The sequence below is a fragment of the Bos javanicus genome, chromosome 10, assembly GCF_032452875.1.
Source record: "Bos javanicus breed banteng chromosome 10, ARS-OSU_banteng_1.0, whole genome shotgun sequence".
Lineage (NCBI taxonomy): Eukaryota > Metazoa > Chordata > Mammalia > Artiodactyla > Bovidae > Bos > Bos javanicus.
The window spans coordinates 57963016-57986099 of NC_083877.1; the positions used below are offsets into that span (position 1 = coordinate 57963016).

General features: G+C 39.7%; 3 protein-coding genes across 6 annotated transcripts in view; 2 read left to right on the forward strand and 1 right to left on the reverse strand.

Moving 5' to 3' along the window:
• The window catches only part of LEO1 (LEO1 homolog, Paf1/RNA polymerase II complex component), a 36099-nt gene extending 34264 nt beyond the window's left edge, over nucleotides 1-1835 (forward strand). For 2 of the 3 annotated variants that reach the window (XM_061428748.1, XM_061428747.1), the window contains one exon: nucleotides 1592-1835. In XM_061428748.1, coding sequence (XP_061284732.1) covers nucleotides 1592-1599 — 8 coding nt within the window. In that variant the 3' untranslated portion in view covers nucleotides 1600-1835. The remainder of the gene's footprint in view (nucleotides 1-1591) is intronic. The other variant, XM_061428749.1, reaches the window with a different exon arrangement.
• Nucleotides 1836-5573: 3738 nt separating this feature from the next.
• On the forward strand, nucleotides 5574-20400 carry LOC133254647 (RNA polymerase-associated protein LEO1-like). Its single transcript, XM_061428752.1, has 8 exons — nucleotides 5574-7054; nucleotides 7666-7811; nucleotides 8573-8657; nucleotides 9883-9977; nucleotides 11729-12486; nucleotides 13396-13546; nucleotides 14062-14159; nucleotides 15170-20400. The coding sequence occupies exons 1-5, from the start codon at nucleotides 6971-6973 to the stop codon at nucleotides 11865-11867; spliced, it is 549 nt and encodes a 182-aa protein (XP_061284736.1). The 5' UTR covers nucleotides 5574-6970; the 3' UTR covers nucleotides 11868-12486; nucleotides 13396-13546; nucleotides 14062-14159; nucleotides 15170-20400.
• A 207-nt stretch (nucleotides 20401-20607) lies between these two features.
• The window catches only part of TMOD3 (tropomodulin 3), an 85744-nt gene continuing 83267 nt past the window's right edge, over nucleotides 20608-23084 (reverse strand). For both annotated transcript variants that reach the window (XM_061428750.1, XM_061428751.1), the window contains exon 10: nucleotides 20608-22335. In XM_061428750.1, the coding sequence (XP_061284734.1) occupies nucleotides 22301-22335 (35 nt within the window). In that variant the 3' untranslated portion in view covers nucleotides 20608-22300. The remainder of the gene's footprint in view (nucleotides 22336-23084) is intronic.

Below are 23084 nucleotides of genomic sequence, written 5' to 3' on the forward strand. Positions count from 1 at the left end.
CAGTTGCTCCCACCTTTTAGAAAGCTGTTCTTTTATTCACCCAAACCCATTAAACAATTTTAGAGCTGAAGAGACCATACACACTGAAATGTACTTGGGCAAGGTTGCCACCAACAGGCTTGTGTGTAGTGTTTAAGGTAAGATCCATCAGCTGAAAATAAATGAAAAATGGTGGCAGTAGTCAGCGTCCTCCTTGCTTTTGCCTGTGTGGGCTTGGGAGAGAAGTGTCTGGGTTTGCCCAAGGCTGGGAAGTAGATAGGAGGCTAGTCAGAGCCTGGGGGCAGGATCCATCTTCCAGGCTTGCTGTTGGGGTGACTTTACTGCCGCCTGCTGGGAAGTAAGTGCAGGGGACCTCTGGATCTCTTCCTGCGGGTTCATAATTGTCCTGTTTGAATTCTATGACTTCGGATCTGTGGGAATGCATTTGGGGTAATAAGGCAGGAAACAAGTGTGAGGTACGATCTTGCTCCTCAGAGGCCAGGCATAGGGACCATCAGAAAAAGTGGCCATGCCTGCTTGGATGCTACATCCAGAAGCAGTCCTTTGACAGGGTAGTAAGAGGCCTCACCTTCCCCAGCTTCAGCCTTAAACTGGTCACCCTTATTTTTGGTGAAGAGTTTCATTAAGGTAATTCGGGAGTGTCATATTTAGTATCATTTCATTTTAATCAATATTTGATATTATTCAGTGTTGTTCTGTTTGAATTCTATCTGTAAAAATTGTTTTAACTTCCTCAGTTTTTTGTTTCTGTTAGAACACTGTGCAGCATGATTTTAAGCTTTGGAAACTTGTGTATGAAGGCCTTTAATTTCTTCAAAAATTGTTTAAAAATTAAAAAACAAATACATACGTGGCTGCATCAGGTTTTCGTTACATCATGTGGGATCTTTCATTGTGGCACACAGGCTCGCTAGTTGTGGCAAGCCGGTTTAGTTGCTCTGCGGTGTGTGGGGTCTTAGTTCCTAGACCAGGGACCAAACCCACGTTTCCTGCATTGCCAGGCGGACTCCTGAACAGGACCACCAGGGAACTCCCTCAAATATTTTTTTAAAAAATCTTTATGAGTTTTTAGTACATCCAAAACAAGAAATTACTTTTTTTAATTGACAGTCTTTACAAGTTTTTTTACATAATGAAGAAGTGAAGTCTGAGGAAGTGGAGAAAAAGAGTTTAAGTAAAATATTCAGCAGGACGAGTGGTTCACAGGCCAACCTCTTTGGGAGAGCGCTAACCCTTCCCGGGGCAAAGCCGGTTTCCATTTCCCTGCAGCCCTTCTCCATGTACAGCGGCTTCTTCCCTCTCTGAGACTGGGTCACAGCTGCTTAGCAGTTCACCCTTGTGGTTTTGAAGTTGGGTTTTAGGATCAGTTTTATAATTACTCTGGAGTCATTTTGAACACCTCTAGTACTTGTAAGATTTGGAAACTGCCATGACCTAAACCACTGGTTTTACAGCTGGTAAACATTCTTATTACAACAATTATGTTATTTTGGGTTTTCTGAGGGTTATTCAGCTCAGAGCTACTTTTGATAAACCTTTATAGAAATATTCTCTATGAACTTTGAGACTTTAAAGCTTTTTATCTGTTTAGGAGGGTGAGCCTTCTGGAAAAAGGAAAGCAGAAGATGACGATAAAGCGAATAAAAAGCACAAGAAGTATGTGATCAGTGATGAAGAGGAAGAAGATGATGATTGAAGTGCAAAATGTGAAAACTTTATATATTTTACTGTACAGTTTGTTTTATAAATATGATGTAAACATGAGTTATTTTGATCAAAAGAAATCGATTTGCTTTTGACTAATTTTAATTGTAATAAAAAATTTTAAAAAGTAAGTCTCTGTTCAAGAAATGGACTTCTTCCGAAGCCGGTTGATTTTGTTCATGCTTTACACTAAATCTTAGGTTTTAGTACATTTCTCCCAGGCCCTGCAAAGAACCTGGCCAAGGCCCAGTGAAGAAGGGAGGCATTCTTCTGGGGTGCAAAGTTTTTAAAAATTGACACAAAAAGCTTCCATAATTATATTCATTTGCTAGGGCTGCTATAACAAAGTACCACAAACTGGGAGACTTCAAACCATAGAAATGTATCCTCTCATAGTTCTGAAGCCTGAAGTCCTAAATCAAGGTGTCAGCCGAGCCATGCGCCCTCTGGAGGCTCTAGGGAAGACCTCCCCTGCATCGTCTTAGCTTCTGGAGGCTTCCGGTGTTCCTTGGCTCGTAGCAGCGTAACTCTAATCTCACCTCTATCTTCACATGGTGGTTTCGCTGTGTGTCTGCTCTGTATTGCCAGATCCCACTCTCCTTTAAGGACACACACTGGTAGGTTTAGGGTCACCCCTAGTCCTGTGTCCGCTCATCTTAATAATTACATCTTCAAAGATCCTGTTGCTAAATAAAGGTTCTGGTTGGATATGAATTTGGAAGGGTCCCTATTCAGCCCACTACAATAATCAAGTTAAATAATATTGTGATACAGCATTTTAAAAAACTAAAATTAATGCAAAAATATGATGGACAAAATGTCAAAAATTCACATAAAGATGATCTAGCAGGTCTGGGATGAGGGTCAGGCAAGTGACAGGAGTTGTACAAGTCCAGAACTCCATGGATCATCTCTATTTACAATTTTGATGTTTTGTTCAGTGGGATTTTTTGTGATTTAAAATGTATTGCAATATTATTTCTCTTGATCACTGAGATTTTGGCAGCCCTTAAGTGAGTGTCTCATTTGTTGTATCCTAGGCACGGCCCTGCTTTCTCACAGATGGTGATAGGCTTCAACAGTGAGCACTCCAAGAGCTGTTTTACCTTTTCTTGAGGGTACCTTTTATGGCTAGCACTGAAAGTCATATACAGAATCCACCACATTCTGTTCATTGGAAGTGAATCACTAATGTGAGCCCATATTGAGAGGGGGGAAAATTTGACTCCCCTGGATAGTAGAAATGGCTGAGTTAGCAGATAGATACATTTTAAATCTCTAAGACACATATTTGTGTTTTCTGCAGTGCTCTTCTACACGGACTAATCTTTCCATTTCTTTCCATTATGGACTAGGGCTGTTAGTACAACCCAGGCATGGTGGCTATCTATGGGAGGCTTTCCCTGAAACCTGGTTATAGAGAAGCGGCGCTGAAGGAGAAGGTCCTAACTCGCCTCTGTGTCTCTTTTCCTAACTCCCAAACCTGTAGCCTCTTTGCTATTGGCTTATCAAGTTGAAACATGTCTGGCCCTTGAGAGCCTTCATTTTTGACTCTGTCCTTTCTAGGACAACATAGTTTCTGTTTTTTTTACTAGTAGATACTTATGTGACAATGACTGAGCTCTTGGAGTCTCTCATCTCCAAACCTGCCCCTTCTATGCAGAGCTTGGCGGTGAAAGGTCAAGCCTCTGCAAGCACATTTCAGCTTTGCCAGCTGCCCCCTGTTAGGGGGCGCTGGAGAAGAACTGGGAGCATAGATAACAAAGAATAGGTTGCTCCTTCCTGTTTGCTTATAGAACTTCGTGGGGGCTTCCTGTTGAAGGGAGCCAACCAGGAGTTGTTCGTCTCAGCTGAGGTGGTATATTCCTACAGCTGCTCAGTCCAGTTTGCAGTTTTACGAAGACTTGAAGAGCCAGCTTCATTGTATTCCTGAGAGACGTCAGTACCAGCTGGACACTTGTTTTCCTCAGGTGTGAGTTTCAGCTCCAAGGGGCTCTGTTAAAAGTTTTTAAGTTTAGGAATAATTCTACGTTTCCCTTTGTTCCCTTATCTGTAGGGGTGGAAGTGGTTCTCTGAATTTGCTACTTTTGTCATCCCTTAGGAATTTTCTTTGTATTTCTTGTAACCAAAATCAACAGCTCTAAACCTAATTGCGATTTTTAAAAAATACTAAAATGTATTTGTATCAACAACCGGTATGTTTTCTGTGGCCCAACCTGGACCTGAGTGGTAGTCCAGGAAGCACATCCTCAAAGATGAGGTGCTAGGTTGGTTTGGGTTTGAATGCAGGTCTGAGTTCCTCACCAAAGGGAAACGGTGATGCCTTGGCATCATGATGAAGCAGATTATCCCCTGTGGTTGAGGGCTCAAGTGGCTGCTACACTTGTTAGGCAGTCCTGATGACTAAGGACTGGTATGGGGTGCATACCTCTGAGTGCCCTGGAGCACTTACAGAAAGTTTACAAGCTTAGGTTGGCTTTTTTTTAATTGAAGAATTGATTTACAGTGTTAATTTCTGCTGTATAGCAAAGTATTTCAGTTATATGTATATGTTCTTTTTTATATTCTTATTTATTATGATTTATCACAGGATGGGAATATGTTTGGATTCAGACAAAGGTGAAAAACAAAGTTTGTAGTCTCTCTGAGCCTCCTTTGCCTGTGAGAAGCAGTTTGCCTCCCTATGTCTGAGGAAACTATTAATAGTTTTTTTTTTTTTAATATATAGTTGATTTAAAGTTTCAGGTGTACAAAAGTAGTGATTTGAATATTTTTTATAGATGATACTCCATTTAAAGTTATGAAATGCTGGCTATGTTTCGGGTGCTGTACACTAACTATATCCTTATAATCTAGTCTTTATACACACTAGTTTGTTCCTCTTAATTCCCTACCCCTGTTATGTCCCTCCCTGCTTCTCTCTCCCTACTGGTAACCACTGGTTTGTTTTCTATTATCTGTGAGTCTGTCTGTTTTGTTATATTCACTGGTTTATTTTTCAGATTCCATATATAAGTGATAATATACTGTATCTGTCATTATCCGGCTTATTTCACTAATAAGCATAGTACCCTCTAGGTCCATCTATGTTGTTGCAAGTGACAGAATTTCCTTCCTTTTTTATGGCTGAGTAATATTTCATTATATATATATATATTCACACCATATTTTTTTTTAAATCCATTTATCTGTTGATGGACTGGTTGCTTCGATATCTTGGCTATTGTAAATATTGCTGCTATGAACATTGGGGCACATGTATCTTTTAGAATTAGGGTTTCTGTTTTTTTCAGATATAAACTAAGGAGTAAAATTACGAGATGGTAGTTTTATTTCTGATTTTTTTTTTAAAATTATTTATTTTTGACCGTGCTGGGTCCTCATTGCTGTGTGGGCTTTTCCCTCTAGTTGAGGGAGTAGGGGCTTCTCTCTAGCTGTGGCGGATGGGCTTCTCAGTGTGGTAGCTTCTCATCTTGCACAGCACGGACTCTAGGGTGCGTGGGCTCAGTAGTCGCAACTTGTGGGCTCCAGAGCACAGGCTCAGTATTTGTGGCACATGGGCTTAGTCGCTCTGCAGCCTGTAGGATCTTCCTGGATCAGGGATTGAAACCATGTCTCCTGCAATGGCAGGCAGATTCATCGCCACTGAGCCACCAGGGACGCCCCTACTTTTAGTTTTTTGAGCAACTGCCATACTGTTTTTCATAGTGGCTGCACCAATCCACATTCCCCACAACAGCATGCAAGGGTCTCTTTTTCTCCACAGTCTCAGTGATACTTGCTATCTATAGACTTTTTGATGGTAGTTATTCAGTGAGGTGATATCTTACTGTGGTTTTGATTTCTATTTCTTTGAATGATTAGGAGTGTTGAGCATCTTTTCATGTGCCTCTTGAACATGTCCATGTCTTCTTTGCAAAAATGTCTATTAATGTCTTCTGCCCATTAATCAGATTTTTTTTATATTGAGTTGGATGACCTGTTTATATATTTTGGATATTAACCTCTTATTGGTCATATCGTTTGCAAATATTTTCTCCCATTCAGTAGGTTGTGAAACTAGTCTTCTTGCTTGAAAATCCTGTAATAACATCACTTGGGTCAGTTTTCATTCTCCTCAAGAACCACTCAGCTGAGTGCTCTCTTACCCAATTTTTACCAATAGATCCATCACTAGGATCTTATGCACTGGCAAAGAAAGCGTAAACTTCAACTGAAGAAGAAATAGCTTATACGTCAAAACAGTTGCAAGGTTTTGCTAATACATATAGGCAAAAGCCTGGGGAATATGTGGGAAAGTGGATTCTAAGAATGTGAGATGAAGGAAGAACACTTGACTGCCTTGGGTGTCAAATTTACTGATACGGGTGCACTTATATATTCTGGACATGGCTCTGTGCTTGACTGGGTAACTAAAAACACTCAGTGGTAGCCTACATTTAATGAAGTTGAGATACCAAAGTTTCCCTGGCATTGTGCAGAGGGAATCCAAAAACAAGGAGACAGGAGTGTCGAAGTAGACATGTCTTGTATGACCTGCACACCACCCCTCACCTTCCCCAACTACATCCCCTGAGAAGGCCAGCTTAAAATAACAAACATTTCGTATATCTCTCAGTCCTAAAGGTCAGGAGTGGTGTAGCCCTGGCCCAGGGTCTCTCACAAGGCTTTAGTCAGGATGTTGGCTCATCCAACATTGAGTCAGGATGTTATCTCAGGCTGAAGGATCTGTTTCCAGGATGGCTCACTCTCATGGTGCTTGGGCGGGGGGACTGTTTCTCACCACATGAGCCTCTCCATGGCAGTTTATGTGTTTTCACATCGTGGTAGCTGGCTTCCTCCAGAGCAAGTGACCCAAGGGAGAAAGAGTGAGGCAGAAAGGCCATGATGTCATGCTGAGCCTTGGAAGTGAAGCTATATTATGTTGATCACATAAACCAACCATGATGCCTGTTGGAGGGGACTGCACAAGGGCCAGAATACCAGAGGCAGGAATCCCAGGGCTCCACCTTGAAAGCTGGCCATCACAGCAACTTGACTTCCACCAACTAACTGCCATTTTCCTTCTCTGTAGTCACTCTTGCTTGTTAGGCTTCTGAGGCCCAGGCTCATGAAGCCAGTTTCAGGATGGCTTAATAAAGATTTGGTTTATGAATCTTGGAAATATAGTGAAATGATGGGCCAAGAACTATGTGAAGAACTTGAGTCAAGAGAAATTAATTAATATGATGCATTCTTTCCCAACATTGAAGATTATAGTGGGACAATGGATCTGTTTGGAGACATAGATGACATTTCTTCAGATAGTGATGGGGATAATCAACCACCCATTCAAAGACAGCCTGTTACAGTAAGTACAAATCTCAACTGAGCCCATTATTCAAAGCTAAGAAAAAAGTTTCAGAGGCTGATGGGCCTGACTCTCTCATATAGAGAGAGTCTGGAACATCTGATGAATAGGTGACTTACTTAGCTATGTTGGGAATTTCTGGATATTAAAGGGCATAGAAGGAATTGGTCAGAATGAATTTGATGCCAAACTTTAGGGGCTAGACTATGAGGACTCATAATTTGAAAACCTTTGATTCAAAAGCTTTTCTTACTCAAACTTGTGCCGAGACGTGTGTATTACTTGACATTTCCCCCTGATTTTAGTAGTTACTTAGTATTGAAGTGTTGTATAATTTCACACTTGTGTTGCTAAATATCTTATGAAAACTAGGTATGTCAATATTTTTTTCTGGTAATGCAGGCTGACACGTCTTGTTTTGCATGGTGGTTTTAGGGGAGTAGGATAGAGGATGAAATTTTAAAGTGAGACTGGAGGGGCTGCTGACTACTTTATCTCTGAAGTGGTTTCTAAATTTACTTCCTGTCAAACCTGCACCTGCCTGCTGCGGAAGGACAGCTAGAGCATTTCTAATGTCACCTCAAGCTCTCACGTTCTGATTCCTTTCTTAGGATGGATGTGGAGTGCCTCAGAACCAGCAGGAGGAAGAGCCGATTTCTGAAACCAAAACAGAAGTAGAAATTCCTAACATCAACTCTGATTTAGGAAATGAATTATACTTTGTTAAACTACCCAAATTTCTCAGCATAGAATCCAAGTAAGAGGACTGATTTAAAGTTTTATTTTTCCTGCAAGATATTGAGTAAAAGTATGTGGACTGTAAATGTTCTTGTTTGTAATGCGTTGGCTAATCACAGAGGTGGGAGATTTTTCATGTAACTCTGAAAAAATAAATTTAGGGTGTGCTATGGTAGAAAATGATGAATTTATTGGTATGAGAAGGCTTTACTGCTAATAATTCTTTTAGCATTTTGGCACTTTCTTATCAATGAGCAGATATCATAGCTGATGAAGATGTTTTTTATTCTCATAAAGCTGAAAAATTGGTAAACGAAGGTGAGAAAGTTTGCTGGAAAAATCACAAAAGTTCAATGCAAAAGCCATTGTGAATCTAGAAAAGATGATGATATTTGAAAACAAAATAGTGTGGTTGGGTCCACACTATTTTGTGAACCATCATGATGGTTCACAAGTGCAAGCTCTTGTGCAATTAAACATGACACCTTTCTTTAAAAATATGAAAAGGTAGATCATGTGTCACCTATACCTTAGAGGACTATTTCACCAAACAAGAAAACAATTTAAAAATTTTGAATTATTAGTCACATTTGGATTTTTTTCAGGCAAAAAAAATTTTAAATAAAATTTTAAAAAAGTCATTTGCATACTTCTTTGAAGTTTTACTTGAAGTTATTTGTCTACTGTGATTTTTTTAACATATTGGTACATGTTATAAAGACTTATAGTATTATATTCATACTAAAGATGGCTAATACAACATTAAAAAACAATTTTTAGGCCTTTTGATCCTCAGTATTATGAAGATGAATTTGAAAATAAGAAAATGCTTGATGAAGAAGAGAGAACCAGGTTAAAATTAAAGGTATCATTCCACACTTTATTCCTTTTTTTTTTTTTTAAGCTTTTTATAAAATAAAATACAGGGATAACAGTTTGAGATGAACTTACAAAATGATCTTTATTTTTTGATCAATAAATAACTGTTTAGAATGAGGAATTAAATGTCTTTTCAGAATATTATTAGGAGAGAAGGTACATATCCTTTTTAAAAAATTGTTGTAGAATTATCACTTTTCTAACCTTTCTTTGGCAGTTGTAATTTTTTGACAGCAGTCAAGATAAGAATTCTTGAAAATTGTTAGCTACTTCCTTCAGGATAAATAATAATATAATTAGATATACAGAACTGCCCCTCCAATTTTTATCATGGATAGTTCTGAGCTGCTTCCCATAGTAAAAATATCTGACTCTTTATGGAAATTCAGCTTATGTACAGAGAAGAGGTCTTGTCATTAGGGGGTCCCCCTTGAGAAGACCTGGAAAGCAAAACCCTACCATTGCTCTCATAGGAATGGCATTGTCTTTAACCGGGTATGGAATGAGCGTCTGCCAGAGGCCACAGTGGTAGCAGTGGCAGGAACCATTCTTATACTACTTTTCTAATTTGGAGTTTCTCACCATATGGATAAAGCAGAAGTCGCAGGTTTTAATTTATTGTTTATTACTGAATTACATTTTTTTAAAAATTAATGCTCAGAGCTTTCTTTCCGACAGGGCCTTTCTTTAGTCCTTCTTTCATTGGGTTCATAACCCTTCAAGTGGGGTTGCAATAGAAATCTCAGTTATAACCTCCTACCTCATATGGGCCCTAAGTTTTTGCTTCCACTGCCATGAGGTGGAGCTCAGAAAAGATTAAAACAGAACATCTGGTGAGTTTAACCAGTGTCTATAGGTATCTGTAGTAGGAGGGTTTCCGTGTTGCCTAATCATCTATTTTTCGGTGAGCTTACTTTCTCACCACCTCTGAATTCTTGGCATGTGATTATAAATCACTTGAGAAAAAAAGAACATGCAGTCTGGTTTTGTATATGAAAGTGTTAGTTGATCAGTCATGTCTCTTTGCGATCCCATGAACTGTAACCCATCAGACTCTTCTGTCCATGGGATTCTCCAGGTGAGAATCCTGGAGTGGGTTGCCACACCCTTCTCGAGGGCATCTTTCTGACCCAAGCATCGAATCCAGGTCTCCTGCACTTCTGGCAGATTCTTTACCAACTGGTTTTGTATGCCTTTGTGTTTTATATCAGATAGAAAATACTATACGATGGAGGATACACCGGGATAAAGACGGAAATAAAATTAAAGAAAGCAATGCTCGGATAGTCAAGTGGTCGGATGGAAGGTGAGCACAGACCTGAGGAGAAACACCCACAGGGAGGCCTGGGATGAATGAAGTTTTCTGTATAGGACCATATTTGGGGATCTTTTTTCATTACAGAATTAACAAAATCTAGTAGCAACCCACTCCAGTACTCTTGCCTGGAAAATCCCATGGATGGAGAAGCCTGGTAGGCTACAGTCCATGAGGTCGTGAAGAGTCAGACACGACTAAGCGACTTCACTTTCATTTTTCACTTTCATGCATTGGAGAAGGAAATGGCAACCCACTCCAGTGTTCTTGCCTGGAGAATCCCAGGGACGGGGTCGCACAGAGTCGGTCACCACTGAAGCGATGTAGCAGCAGGCCTCTTAGTGAGTGAAGTGAGTGAGTGAAGTCACTCAGTTGTGTCCGACTCTTTGCGACTCCATGGACTGTAGCCCACCAGGCTCCTCCATCCGGATTCTCCAGGCAAGAATACTAGAGTGGGTTGCCATTTCCTTCTCCAGGGGATCTTCCCGACCCAGGGATCGAACCCAGGTCTCCCGCATTGCAGGCAGATGCTTTAACCTCTGAGCCACCAGGGAAGTCCTCTTAGACCACATATTAAAAAGCAGAGACATTACTTTGCCGACAAAGGTCCGTCTAGTCAAAGCTTTGGTTTTTCCAGTAGTCATGTATGGATGTGAGAGTTGGACTATAAAGAAAGCTGAGTGCCAAAGAATTGATGCTTTTGAACTGTGGTGTTGGAGAAGACTCTTGAGAGTCCCTTGGACAGCAAGGAGATCCAACCAGTCCATCCTAAAGAAAATCAGTTTTGAATATTCATTGGAAGGACTGATGCTGAAGCTGAAACTCCAGTACTTTGGCCACCTGATGCAAAGAACTGACTTATTTGAAAAGACCCTGATGCTGGGAAAGACTGAAGGTGGGAGGAGAAGGGGATGACAGAGGATGAGATGGTTGGATGGCATCGCCGACTCAATGGACATGAGTTTGAGCAAGCTCTGGAAGTTGGTGATGGACAGGGAGGTGTGGCGTGCTGCAGTCCATGGGGTTGCAAAGAGTCAGACACGACTGACTGAACTGAACTGAACTGAACTGAGGCTCCTGGCATTATCTGGGAAACCTGGGAGAAATAAACAGGGTTGAGGTCACAGTGCTGTGCTGGAAGACTCTAGACATAGACTCAAGAAGTAATCAAATTCACAGTATCTACCTTATTGAGATGAAAACATAATGTCAGTGCCCATATGTGACCATTAGACATTATAGATTGGTATGTTTGAAAAAACGATTTCTATTTTACTAATGAAGTCATAGAGATTGGGAAATGATAAAACAATTAGATTTCAAGTTGAAAGGAAGATGGATTTTACCACCTTTTACTTTGAAAGGAGGTAGGTTAGTTGTTTCTAGTATCTTTTGTCTGTCTTAAATCTTCAGTATGGGGACAGGATCCTGCAGTTCCACAGCATTTTAAGAATTGCTAACAGGGTACAGGAGACTTCCCTGGTAGCTCATGATAAAAAACCCATCTGCCAATGGAGGAGATGCAGGTTTGATCCCTGGGTTGGGAAGATCCCCTGTAGAAGGAAATGGCAACGCACTCTGGTATTCTTGCCTGGAGAATCCCATGGACAAAGGAGACTGGTGGGCTGCAGTCCATGGGGTTGCAAAGAGTCGAACACAACTTAGTGACAAAACATGACAGAATGGAAGCTATAGGATTTGTTAACGATCCATCCTAATAACTGAACTATTTCTGTTTCCAGCCTGTCCCTACATTTAGGCAACGAGGTGTTTGATGTCTACAAGGCCCCGATGCAGGCCACTCACAACCACCTGTTTGTCAGGGACGACACTGGTCTGCAGGGACAAGCCGTCTTCAAGTCCAAACTCACCTTCAGGTAACTATTCATAGTGACCTCTTGCTGCTTGGCAGTTTGAGCAACAGGTTAGAGAGGCTGGATGTGCAAAGAGCCTGACTGACACGATGTTGAGGTGCAGCTCCCCAAGGCCCATGGTCTGGTTCCCATGCCATTTTTCACCTTTGCAACAAGTTCCTGTCTCTCAGGGAGCCAGTTCATGCTATGGAAGCCAACACGAGGCTGCTGTCTAAACCAGAAGACGAGTTATTAATTCACATTGATCAGCACACCTGGTAAGAGGCCTAAACTGTCTGTGCCATTCTGCTGGTCAGCATGTCCCTTCTCTTCAGGGCCTTTTACCCGGGAAGCTGGCTGATTGCAAGCATGCAAGCATGCTCTTGGTGTGTGCATGTGCCAGAGGAAAGGGCTGTGGGTGCCGATGTTACTGTCTGCCGCTGTTTGCTGTTGGTGTGATTGCCTGCAAATGTTCTTAGTAGACTGAGTCATTTTTGTCTGTTTCCCACAGACCTCATGCTACAGACTATGCCACACATAAAAAGGTGTCCCTGCCACTTGCTAGTAGATGCTCGAGGATGCAGACGATTAAAATCTTACCAGTGGCAGGTCCTGATCCTGAATGCCAGCGTGTAGAGTTGATTAAGGTATGTTGGCTGAGCTTTATCCCAGGATTGTTTAGGGGCATTAAGAGCTGTGCTTTTCGGAATATTAAATCATCTTATTGTGACAGTCATTTTATTTCTTGTAGTTATCAGGGAGCCAGCTTTAGCTTCCAAGTGTGTGGTTAACCATAGAAATGGTCATAGTCAATGGGCCAGTGGTGAGATACAGCAATCCAGACACTCAGGTGTTCTCTCTCCAATCTGTGAGCTCTCAGCGGGAAACTGACAGTTTTTAAAAAAACATAACCTTTGATACATATCATTAAACTGTGTTAGCCAGAGGAGAGGTGATGTAGGAAGGTCAGAAGGACATTCCTGACTCAGTCAACACTGGCCCTACCCGTGGAGCCCAACATGTGGAAGCCAGGTGGATGGAAGGGAACAAGGGCTCTACTTTGGGACTTAGGGACCCTTCCCACCAGCACGCCCTCATCCTGCCATCAGCAGCTGTGGGGAGTGCCCTGGGTTGACGGCCCCAGGCACGAATATCTGGGTGCCATGGTCGTTTGGTGGAGCCTGGGCAAGTCAGGTGTGTCTCAGGGAGGGTGAAGAGAACCTGCCTCCCTCAGGCATCTGCTGGGCATGGACGCAGCTCCTCAGGCTGGTCGTGCCCTCTGGACTGTTCCTGGTAGCAGAGGGGACGCTGCAGCTCCCAAGGCCGTGCCCATGCCAGTTGTGATGGGGCGGTTGGTGTGAGGGAGCCTTCTGCCTCTCCACCCTGTGGTGTCTTCATGCCTTAGAACTGAACACGACGATGACCGTGTATGGTAACAGAGATGTGAAATGGAGAGAACTCACCCTGAGGACATAGGAACTGGTGTTATCCCGGGCAAGGCATTTTCATGTTCTTTAGTTTCAAGCAGGCACTAAGTGAATTCATTTTTTTTTAAGTCTTTACAGAAAGAAGCACGTTTGAGGGCTTCTGCTCACCAGGAGACAATCCGTCTGCAGAACCAGGGGGTGCCAAGTGCCCCCTACCAGGACTCGAACAGTGATGAGGAGGGTGAAGCCGTCGAAAACCACAACCAAGGGGAACGCGGAGGTGAGTCTGGTGACCACTGAGTGTCTGTCCTGCTGTTATTCACTGAGGACAATGCAAAGGCCTTTTCTCCTGTTTTTGTTAGGACCACTTTCTCACATGAAAAGTTGGCTGGGAAAATAAGGCACCCCCATAATTAAGAAAATCAACTAAATAATTTATGTCGTCATTGTAAAAAATGTATAATAGGCAGTTTGCCTGATTGTATAATTAAGGACCCAGTGTTAAACTTTGTAGTTTTAAAAAATGTGTGCCTGGAGCCCTGCGGGTATTTAAAAGTGAACAGTCTCTCTGAGAGGGAAAAAACCTCTCCAATGTAAGTCATTTAAGCATGTTTGAAAGCTGTATGTATCTCTTCATGAAAACTTAAAAAAAATGGTTGGTGTCTCAACAAAGGGAAATATATACAGCGGGAAGTAAGAACATTCAACAGTAAAAAAAAAACTTTTTTCAGGAATAAATGGGTCTTCATCTTTGAAGGTCAGTCCCATATCTAAAGTCCTCAAATTTGCTTTCAGAGGAAGGGGCCAGAATCTATTCTTCAGAGAGTGATGAGGGACCAGATGGAGATGGGGCTCAAAGATCACTGACAGCAAAGAAACTCACCACTGATAAGGTAAAACCAAATTTATTCAATCTGAAGGGGTTTGCTCTGTAGCCACAAGCCGACTCCCGGAATAAGGAGCTCAGAGCCCAGGAGCACAGACAGGTGTCTACACACCTCCCTACAACTCAGTGAGATGAGTGCAGTAACAAGCCTAGGCGTGGCCCAGAGGAATGCCTGACACCTGTGTGCAGTGGGAGGCAGCCCAGAACAGTCACCCTCTTGTTGGAAGTTGAAGGAAGTGTTAGGGTGGGTGTGCCGGTGGACAGAAAGGCCTGTGAGAAAAGACATGTGGCTGAGACACCAGGGCCCAACTAGAGAACTAGAAGTAGTTCAATGGAATAGATCAAGGGCCCTCTCCCGATTACCATGAGCATAATAATGGTGCAGGGTTATTTCATCTCCATGTTATTGAAATTATCTACTTTATTTCCTTTTCCACTTAAAGATCACAAGAAATTTGAAGTCTTAATTACACAAGTGACTCACTCTGTTCTTGCCATTGTACCATATTCATTTATCCAGTGTTTTCTGAACACATAACTCACTCCACTATGGGTCTTGAGTTACAGGTCAGAGGAAACATCCCAGTAACAGAAATGGCTCTTACTATGTAAAAGAAGCACTCATTTTTCATGTGAAAAAATCTATTTAAAACTTGGAAACCATACTGAAAAAAGCACATAAAACACAAGCAGTCCTTTAAAAAAAGTCAACAGGCTTTAAAATAGTGAATTTTAGACAGAGAAAGTGAAGTACTGAGGAAGCAGAGGAACATATTTCAAGTAGTAATGAGGGGAATCCACACCTAAATAGAGTGACGTGTCCCTTGGCCCTGACCGCTGGAAGTCCGGGCTCCCCTTGCCTGACCTGTAGAGACAGTGTCTGTGGACAAGGTCATCGCTGGAGGGTCGAGTTCTAACTTGAAAGGCTGGCTTCCCCACCGGCTCAGAACTGCTTTAGACAGAATTTCCAAAAACATTCAGTATTGAATTTTACACCTTCTCTCCTTATCTGTTCAGATGAACCCTCCAGAAAGAGGAAAGCAGGGAGTGAAGAGGAAGAGGATGACTGAAGCATAAAACGTGTACTTACTATAAATATGGTTTTCAACTGCTTGCTTTAAAACAGTGATGAAATGACTTGGGATTGAAGTGAGGAACTGAATTCCTTTTGCATAATCCTAGTTGTGGTTTTAAAATGTTTGGAAGCAAGTCTGTGACTTCAGAAAATCCATTGTTCCCAGGTGAGGCCATTTTGGTAACAGTTTGCGCTGTGTCTTGGGATTTTTTTTGTCAGAGCAGGCATAGCACAAGAGAGCTCACTGGAGACTCAATGCTTTGTTACGTGTTGTATGGGCCTTACCAGTTCTAATCCTCAGAACAACTCAAAGGGCTGCTGCTGTTCTCATACTACAGATATGGAAGCTAAGTTAGAACTTAAGACTTTTATCCAAAGCTTTTTCTTTTCAAGTTAAAAAAAAAAAGCATTTTTGAGACAAGGATCAGGAACTTATGTGCACAGCCATCACACTGCTGAGCAGGTCTATTACTGACCTTAGGGAGAAAGACATCCAGAATGCTGGGAGAAATGGTCACCAGGAGCTTAGAGAAAAACAGAGCGCTGGGAAACAAGATACTAGATGTGACTGTTAGCTTTTTGACTAGTGCAGTAGCTGGAACATAACAGGTACATGAAGTTTTTTGTTGTTCAATGTACAAACCAATGATGTTACCTTGGGCAAGTTAACTTCTCTGAAGTCAGTTTGCTCAACTTGGTGGGGTCTGGACTTGACCATTGTGAGTCTTTCATGATTTAATGTTTATATTCCTCTACTTCTGAGAAGTGAAAAATGTTTGTTTTGTTTTTAAAGAGTCTTATTGTTCAATAGAAAAGGTCAAAGAAAAATGGCCTACTTACCATGCAGGAAACCTGGATATACATTATAATTCCCTCCCTTTTATATATTTAAACTGTAATTTCATGCAGTAAACACAGCCATAATTAGCACCAGCTCCAGAAAGGCCATTTAGAGACTCATCTAAATTGCTGAGAAGTACTATCACAGCTCAGTCATAAGGTTGACTGTTCTTTACAATTTTATTGAAGTATAGTTGATTTACAGTGTTGTGCTAATTTCTTTGGTACAGCAAAAGTGACTCAATTATACACACATAAACATCTTTTTCATATTTTTTCATACTTTTCCATTATAGTTTGTCACAGGATATAGTCCCCTGTGCTGTTCATCCATCCTGTATATAATAGCATGTCTGTTTCTGTGCCAGTACCACACTGTTTTGGTCACTATAGCCTTGTAGTATTATCTCAAGTCTGGGAGGGTTATGCCTCCTGCTTTGACAATTCTGGCTCTTTTATATAAAGTTTTATATAAATATTAGGATTATTTGTCTTAATTCTGTGAAAAATGAAATGTGTTAATTTGATGGGGATCGCATTAGATCTATACGTTAGGTTGGCTATTCTTTATAGAGGTGGCCTTGAGTCTCTGCTACAGGATGGGGGCTAAAGCTGGGCTGAGCCTAGAGGCCACTAACCCTTGCAGACATGCTGGAAAGCTTAATATTTGGTACCTAGAGGAGTGAGGTGCCATTGGCTGAGCAAGAAGGCACTCTCCCCACGGCTATAGCGCCTGTCTCCAAGGCCACTCAGAGGAGGAGCTGAAGTTAACTGACAACTGAAGCACCCAAGCCTCTGACTCACCAAAGCGGACAGGCATCAAGGTTTCCCACATGTGAACGTAAGCCCAACAGCCATTCTCGGAAAGCCAGCCAATACTAAAGATTCAAGAGAAATTTCTTTATTCCTTAAGTTTCAAAGCTGAATTATTTGATTTATCCCTAAAACTTTCCTCAAACCCATTACACGTTTCACGGATTTCCTCTTTTGGTTGGTGGATTTAGGTGACTGATAAGCAGTATCTTTGCTTTACCTTAGAAATAATCTCTAATAGCAGGATTGGCTCCCCTCAGGCTCAGAACACACTGTATCATAGGTCCCTCTTTCAATTTGTCAACTCAGTTTAAAAAAAAACAAAAACAAAAACTCAATTTGACTTTATGGACAGGCCAGACTGAGTACTGATGGTATGAGACTGAACCATAGGAACTTACTACCTTATGGGTGTAAATGGTCAAGTACTGACAGTTTCAGAATAACTCAGGGAAATTAATACACTTGTTCGTAAAAGGTATATAAGGAGTGAACTTTAGAACATAGGAATTAAAGGGATTTTCCAAACAGTCAAAGTCTACAGTATATTTGATAGACTGTATTGAAATTATTTGTTCCAATATGAAATGGTAAATCCTAAATGCCTGTAATCCATATTCTTCAAAAGAAAATTCACTGTGCTATTATGAACCAGTATTATTAATATGAATATTCTGTAATAGTTTATTAAAATTGAAAAAGTAAGCACTTACAGCATTTTTATATTTTAGCATTAAAAAATGTATTTAAATGCCCAATTTCATGTGACAAAGAACGCACTGTTACAAAAGTAATTTTCAAGCTTTTAAACGTACCTGAAACCAAATATAATTCATCCAAAAGACTAAAAAAAAAAAAGTGGGCACTTTCTCAAAATTACAATGGTTTTTATATATTCTGCGTGTGTGCATGCACATGTATGCATGAACAATTTTCTTTATAATTTACCTTCTTTTTACAATTCTTAAGCAGACAAATCTGAACAGTTTAAACAGCTGAATCAAATTGTTTTCCTTTTGACTTAAGGTGAAATTTAAACTAAAAATTTGCTTTACACCCATGAACAAGCACCCAGAATTTGTTTTTAAACCATACTCTCTGATGAACTACAATATCTGACAGAAAAATTTTAGACCTATTAATTGCTTTGCAGCATTTAAAACATTCTGATTGTCTGTAGAAAAGGAAGTTAAGCCTCACTCACATATGTGTACTGTAAGAGAGTTTGATTATTTTAAAAGTGTACAAACTTGAACAATAGTGCTAAATACAAAACATGGCTGGTGGTGTTTCACAGTGTTACAATCTATTATCTAGCTACCAGAGCAGATATCCTAAGTAAAAGTCCTTATATATCAGTGAAGGCTGTCTAAAATGCTTGGTAGAGGTTTAAAGATTGGCTTCTCTGAATGATCAGGCTGCATGTTAGAGTTTAGCATTAACAAACTTATAAATGTTTTATTATAAAAATTTTCCAATGTGTTCAGTTTTTGTAGGGAAAGACATACAGAACTAAATTATAACATACAAGAAATATGACATAAGAAAGAATGACCAAATTAAAATGAGCTAATATAAATTCTTTGCTGATTGTAAATACAATTTTCTCAATTTAAAACTCGATGAAGAGTTCCTTTGAGTGAGAAGTAGCTAGAAACATGAATGTTCAATGAGAAGTGATGGAAAAGAGGGTTCTATGGATGTTTAGACTGAAGAACTCACACCCCTTGATAGGAGTTGCTCTGACACATCCAATGTGTTTGGGTCTTGTGGGTGCTGTGTCTTCAGTTAATACTACATGAAAGTGGAGTGGCCTTGAGGGCATTATGTTAAATGAAACAAATCTGAAAGGAAGACAAATACTATATGATCTCATGTATTAGAGCCTAAAAAGACTAAATCCATTGATACAGCCAACAGACTGCGGGTTGCCAGCGTTGGGGTGTGGAGAGTGGGTGAAATGGATGAACGTGGTTAAATGGTATAAACTTCCAGTTATAAGAAAAGTAAGTCCTAGGAATGTAATGTCAGCATAGTGATGACAGTTAATACTACTGTATTATTACATATTTGAAAGTTACTTAAAAGTTCTCATCACAAGGAAAAACATTTTTAAAAACTATGTGAAGTGATAGATGTTAACTAAACTTACTGTAGTAACCATTTTGCAAGTATGTGCATATATCAAATCATTATGTTTTATACCTTAAACTATGTTATATGTCAACTATCTCAATAAAACTAGAAAAAAAAAAATTTAAGTGACGTGACATTGTAATGGAGGAAAACTAGGCAGTACTGAACTTACAGAGAATGGAAACTGCTGTAGATTCCAGAAAAACAATGATCCTTTTTTCTGCCAGGAGACAATGGTGATTCCTGATTTTATAAGGAAAAAGTTAGACGTTCTAGGACCACAGAGCCAAAATTTTACAATTTTATGAAACCTCATGAATTGTTTAATCTTATTTTAATGGCAGCAAGGGTTAAAATAAAGAACAACAGAACATAACTTTTTATCAAAACATGTTTTCTTTTATAATTTTCTTTATACCATGGATTCCCCTTTTTAAATGAAAAAACATCAGATACTGTCAATGGAAAAAAGAATTTACAAAGCTCTATACCTGTTAACTTTTTGAGGGAGTACCTACTGCACAAAGCAAGTATGTGGGTTATTTCATTCAAATCATGAGAATCTGCAATTTAACAATCAAGGTAATTCTCCTTAGAATTTCTAACAGTCTAATTTTTTTAAACACAAAATGTTTATTTGGTCTTTTAAATGACAGGCACCCTTAGAGAATGTATTCCACCTATTCTTTAGACTGCTACTAGGCTTTAGCTACAAGTATATAGCACCAAAATCCATTTTAATAATATCATTAATATTGATTTTAATACATATAATCTCATGTAGACAAACTGGAAAAATTAGAACTTCTGACAAATATGAATATAAAATTTTATAAAATGTGAAATTAAAAGCTTTTAAAAAAACAGCAATTTAAAAACGCAAAGAACAGTCTTTGCTTGGATAACGAGATAAATCTATACTGGTTACACTACAAAAACTTAAATGTCTTAGAAGATCTTTGGTTTAAAAATCAAGACTATTTCACAATTCTATTATAAAAGTTTAGCATAATATAGAAATATTGAAAGTTACTAAAAGGATAAGAAGTGCCAGATTTTGTTTTTTTGAGAGGTGCCAGATTTTTAAAGATCAAAGTAAACATCCGTTTTCTCCCTTGTGTTACAATTTGTGAAAGATTTTCTGTATTCAGATAGATGAATGCTCACCTTTAGTTAGTTATTAACAAATCTTTTCTTCCATTATATAATGAACTGTAGCTCAGAACTGGAATGGTACAAGCAAAACACTCAACTTCTTCATACTTTGATAAATAATAAATGAAAAGATATTACCCATAAGTATAATACAGAATTCTAGGTGGGGCCCTACCTACCTATATTTAAAAAAAAAAAAAAAAAAGACTTTTGCGAAGACAGGGTAACATAGTTATCAATTCATTGACTTACAGGGCAGGCCAAAAAAGGAAGCCTTGCTAAAAGTGTTCTGGTGGCTCTGAACTCTTGGTCCATGCCAACTCCCACCTCTGTTGGAACTGTGCAGTCTCTAAAAATCAAGTACATTTCCAAAGTCATTTATGAAAAAGGAGAGAGGGAGAGCCAGTGAGAGTGAGCCTGACTTGCTAACTTGAAAAAAAAAAAAAAAGTCTCCAGCACCCTATAACCAAAAGGGAATAGTGGAACAGTGCAAAGTCAATCTTTGGCCCCTTTCAAACACTGGATACTGATTCCAAAGAAACTCACACTCAGTCCTTATGAGGAAAGCTTTCACCTGTCAAGAAGACTTATTTCTATAGCATACAGGGAGCCATCTAGCTCGAGACAAACTGACTAGTCCAAGACAAAGGAGCAGACATTTTATAATTTGGTTTCAAGAAGTTTAAAAAAAAATTAAGAACACATCTCTCCCCTATTCTGGAAAGAGATTCCTCCCTTTAGAAAAATCTCCCTGTAAGTGACACAGCCAGGCCTGAATTGTTCAGATTCCTTCGTGCCCTGTCCTCTGTAGCTGTACGGCCTCTGCCACCTCCTGCTCCCGGGACTGCCCTGGAACCTGGCATGAATACAGGTCCACATGGTCTGTCACACTACTGGACCTGGAGTGGCCTGCCCACCACGCTACACTGTTCAACCACTCACTTTAATACTCTGAGTGACAGGAAGACATCTTGTTATGAGAAACTACTTTTATACAGTATGGACCAAAAAGTTCAAGATGAAAGGAAACAGTTAATAAAAATTAGATTTATCAAGAATAGTCATTTTCCTTATTGGTTGGAAAATCTGTAGTAAGGGGTGATTGTATACCAACCAGACAACTCTGCACTGTATACAGGAACATCTCACTATCCTGTGTAAACTCTTAATTTATACACAGGTCAGCTTCTGATTTACTTTACAGTAACCATCAATTTAAAGGACTGTTCTGCATGCTCCTGAGACTTAATCTCCACCATTTAATAAGTCTGATTTCATGTGTTTAACAACAGCTTTTTTTTTTTTTAACCTTAAATAACAGAGTTAGTTAGCTGTATGCCTTTTACAGGGAAGAAAATAGCTTTCCTACTCAGATTTTATTTTTACTATGAACTTGCACAAAAATTTAATAATGCCCACATTATTAAAATGAAAGCCTGTAATGAATTTAGACATAGCTACTTTTTAAACCAAGTGTGTAACCTAGCCAAGATGATGACTTTGTTTAAAAAAACTGTAGGTGCTGAGACACCTCAGACAGGTGCAGTGTGGGGAGGCACAGGAGACCGCTTCCTCTCGCCTGGAAACCTGCTTTGACTCTAAGACAGATGACCAAGTTTTAAGTCATCTGTTTTAAGATGTTGGCATTTTGCTTTTTGCAAGAAAGAAGTGTGTGTGTTCTAGAAAACACGGAAAAGTCTCCATGCCATGGAATGAGGAAAGCTTTGAAGTGCCTTGTACCTAAGAAGTACGACAGCAGTTCTGACATCAGCAATGTCCCTTTTTGACTTAAAAAATATTGGTCCTTAAAATGTTCATATTATTCTACATAAATGACTTACTAAACTTTTTTACAACTGTATTTTTTTTAACCCAACTCATCACAGAACATTTAATTAAGCTAAATTAAAATCAATTTTAGCAGAAATAATGCTTTAGTATACAAAATATCACCTACTATTGATTTTGCAGTTTGAAACTGGTAACAACCTTAAACTAGAAAAAAGATACATGTAATTAAAAAAAAAATTTCCAGTCTTTTCCCTTCTCCCCAGGAAAATTTTACATCTGATATCACAAGAACCCTCGATGACCTTTCAATGTCTTCCAAATATGACAGGTTGGCAGACTTACTGGTGGTCTCCTTCAACTCGTCTCTTGCGAACTATGAGAAAAATAAAGAATGTTAGAAATCCCTGTTAGTTTGTACAATGTTGATTTGCTTGTGACAAACAAGTTTCTGTGCAATCCAGTTAGAGTTGTAAAAAAATGGATTGTCCATTTGTAGTTCACACAGCCATTAAAATAAAAAACTCGTATCCTTTATTATTAAAATAAAAAACTCATATCCTTTACTGTGTTCACTTACCTGCTGAGAACTGAGGAGCTAAGCTCCCCTGTGCTTATACAACAGCAACATTAGAAATCCACAGTAGAATGGTCAGCAGTCACCTTCAACTCACTGTGCCTGTCTCATCCATGTATTAAAAAATTTTATACCTCCATTAAAAATGGTAACTTATCATATTAAATTTTGAAATAACACACAGGCAGCTGGGATTAGAAAGTATTAAAGGTAATTTGCATGCCCTTCTGGTTATTTCCTTAGTTTGTGAAAGACATACCAAAAATACTTTTGAAAGTTTCAAAGGTAAGTGAGTTGCTACTACTGCTCTCCAAATTTTCCTTCTCTTATCTCCTACAAAATGAGCCAGTTTGGGGCTCTGAGAATACAACAAATGCAAAGTAATGCAGATGTTAGACCCTAGTAACATGGTGATGTCACCTCTGGCTACCATAAACTCGGGAGGTCAAAGTGGTTGACCCACAGTTAGCAGAGTAAACAAAGGTGCACATCTAAGGGTGCCCAGCCTAGGCACGGGCTGGAGACCCTGAGCTGCGAGGCCATGCTTG

Excerpts from the sequence above, each read along its gene's own strand:
- LOC133254647 (XM_061428752.1), top strand. The coding sequence starts at position 6,971 with ATGGATCTGTTTGGAGACATAGATGACATTTCTTCAGATAGTGATGGG. Across the intron at positions 7,055-7,665 it reads TTCAAAGACAGCCTGTTACA|GATGGATGTGGAGTGCCTCA; the intron begins GTAAGTACAAAT and ends TTCCTTTCTTAG. Across the intron at positions 7,812-8,572 it reads TTTCTCAGCATAGAATCCAA|GCCTTTTGATCCTCAGTATT; the intron begins GTAAGAGGACTG and ends AACAATTTTTAG.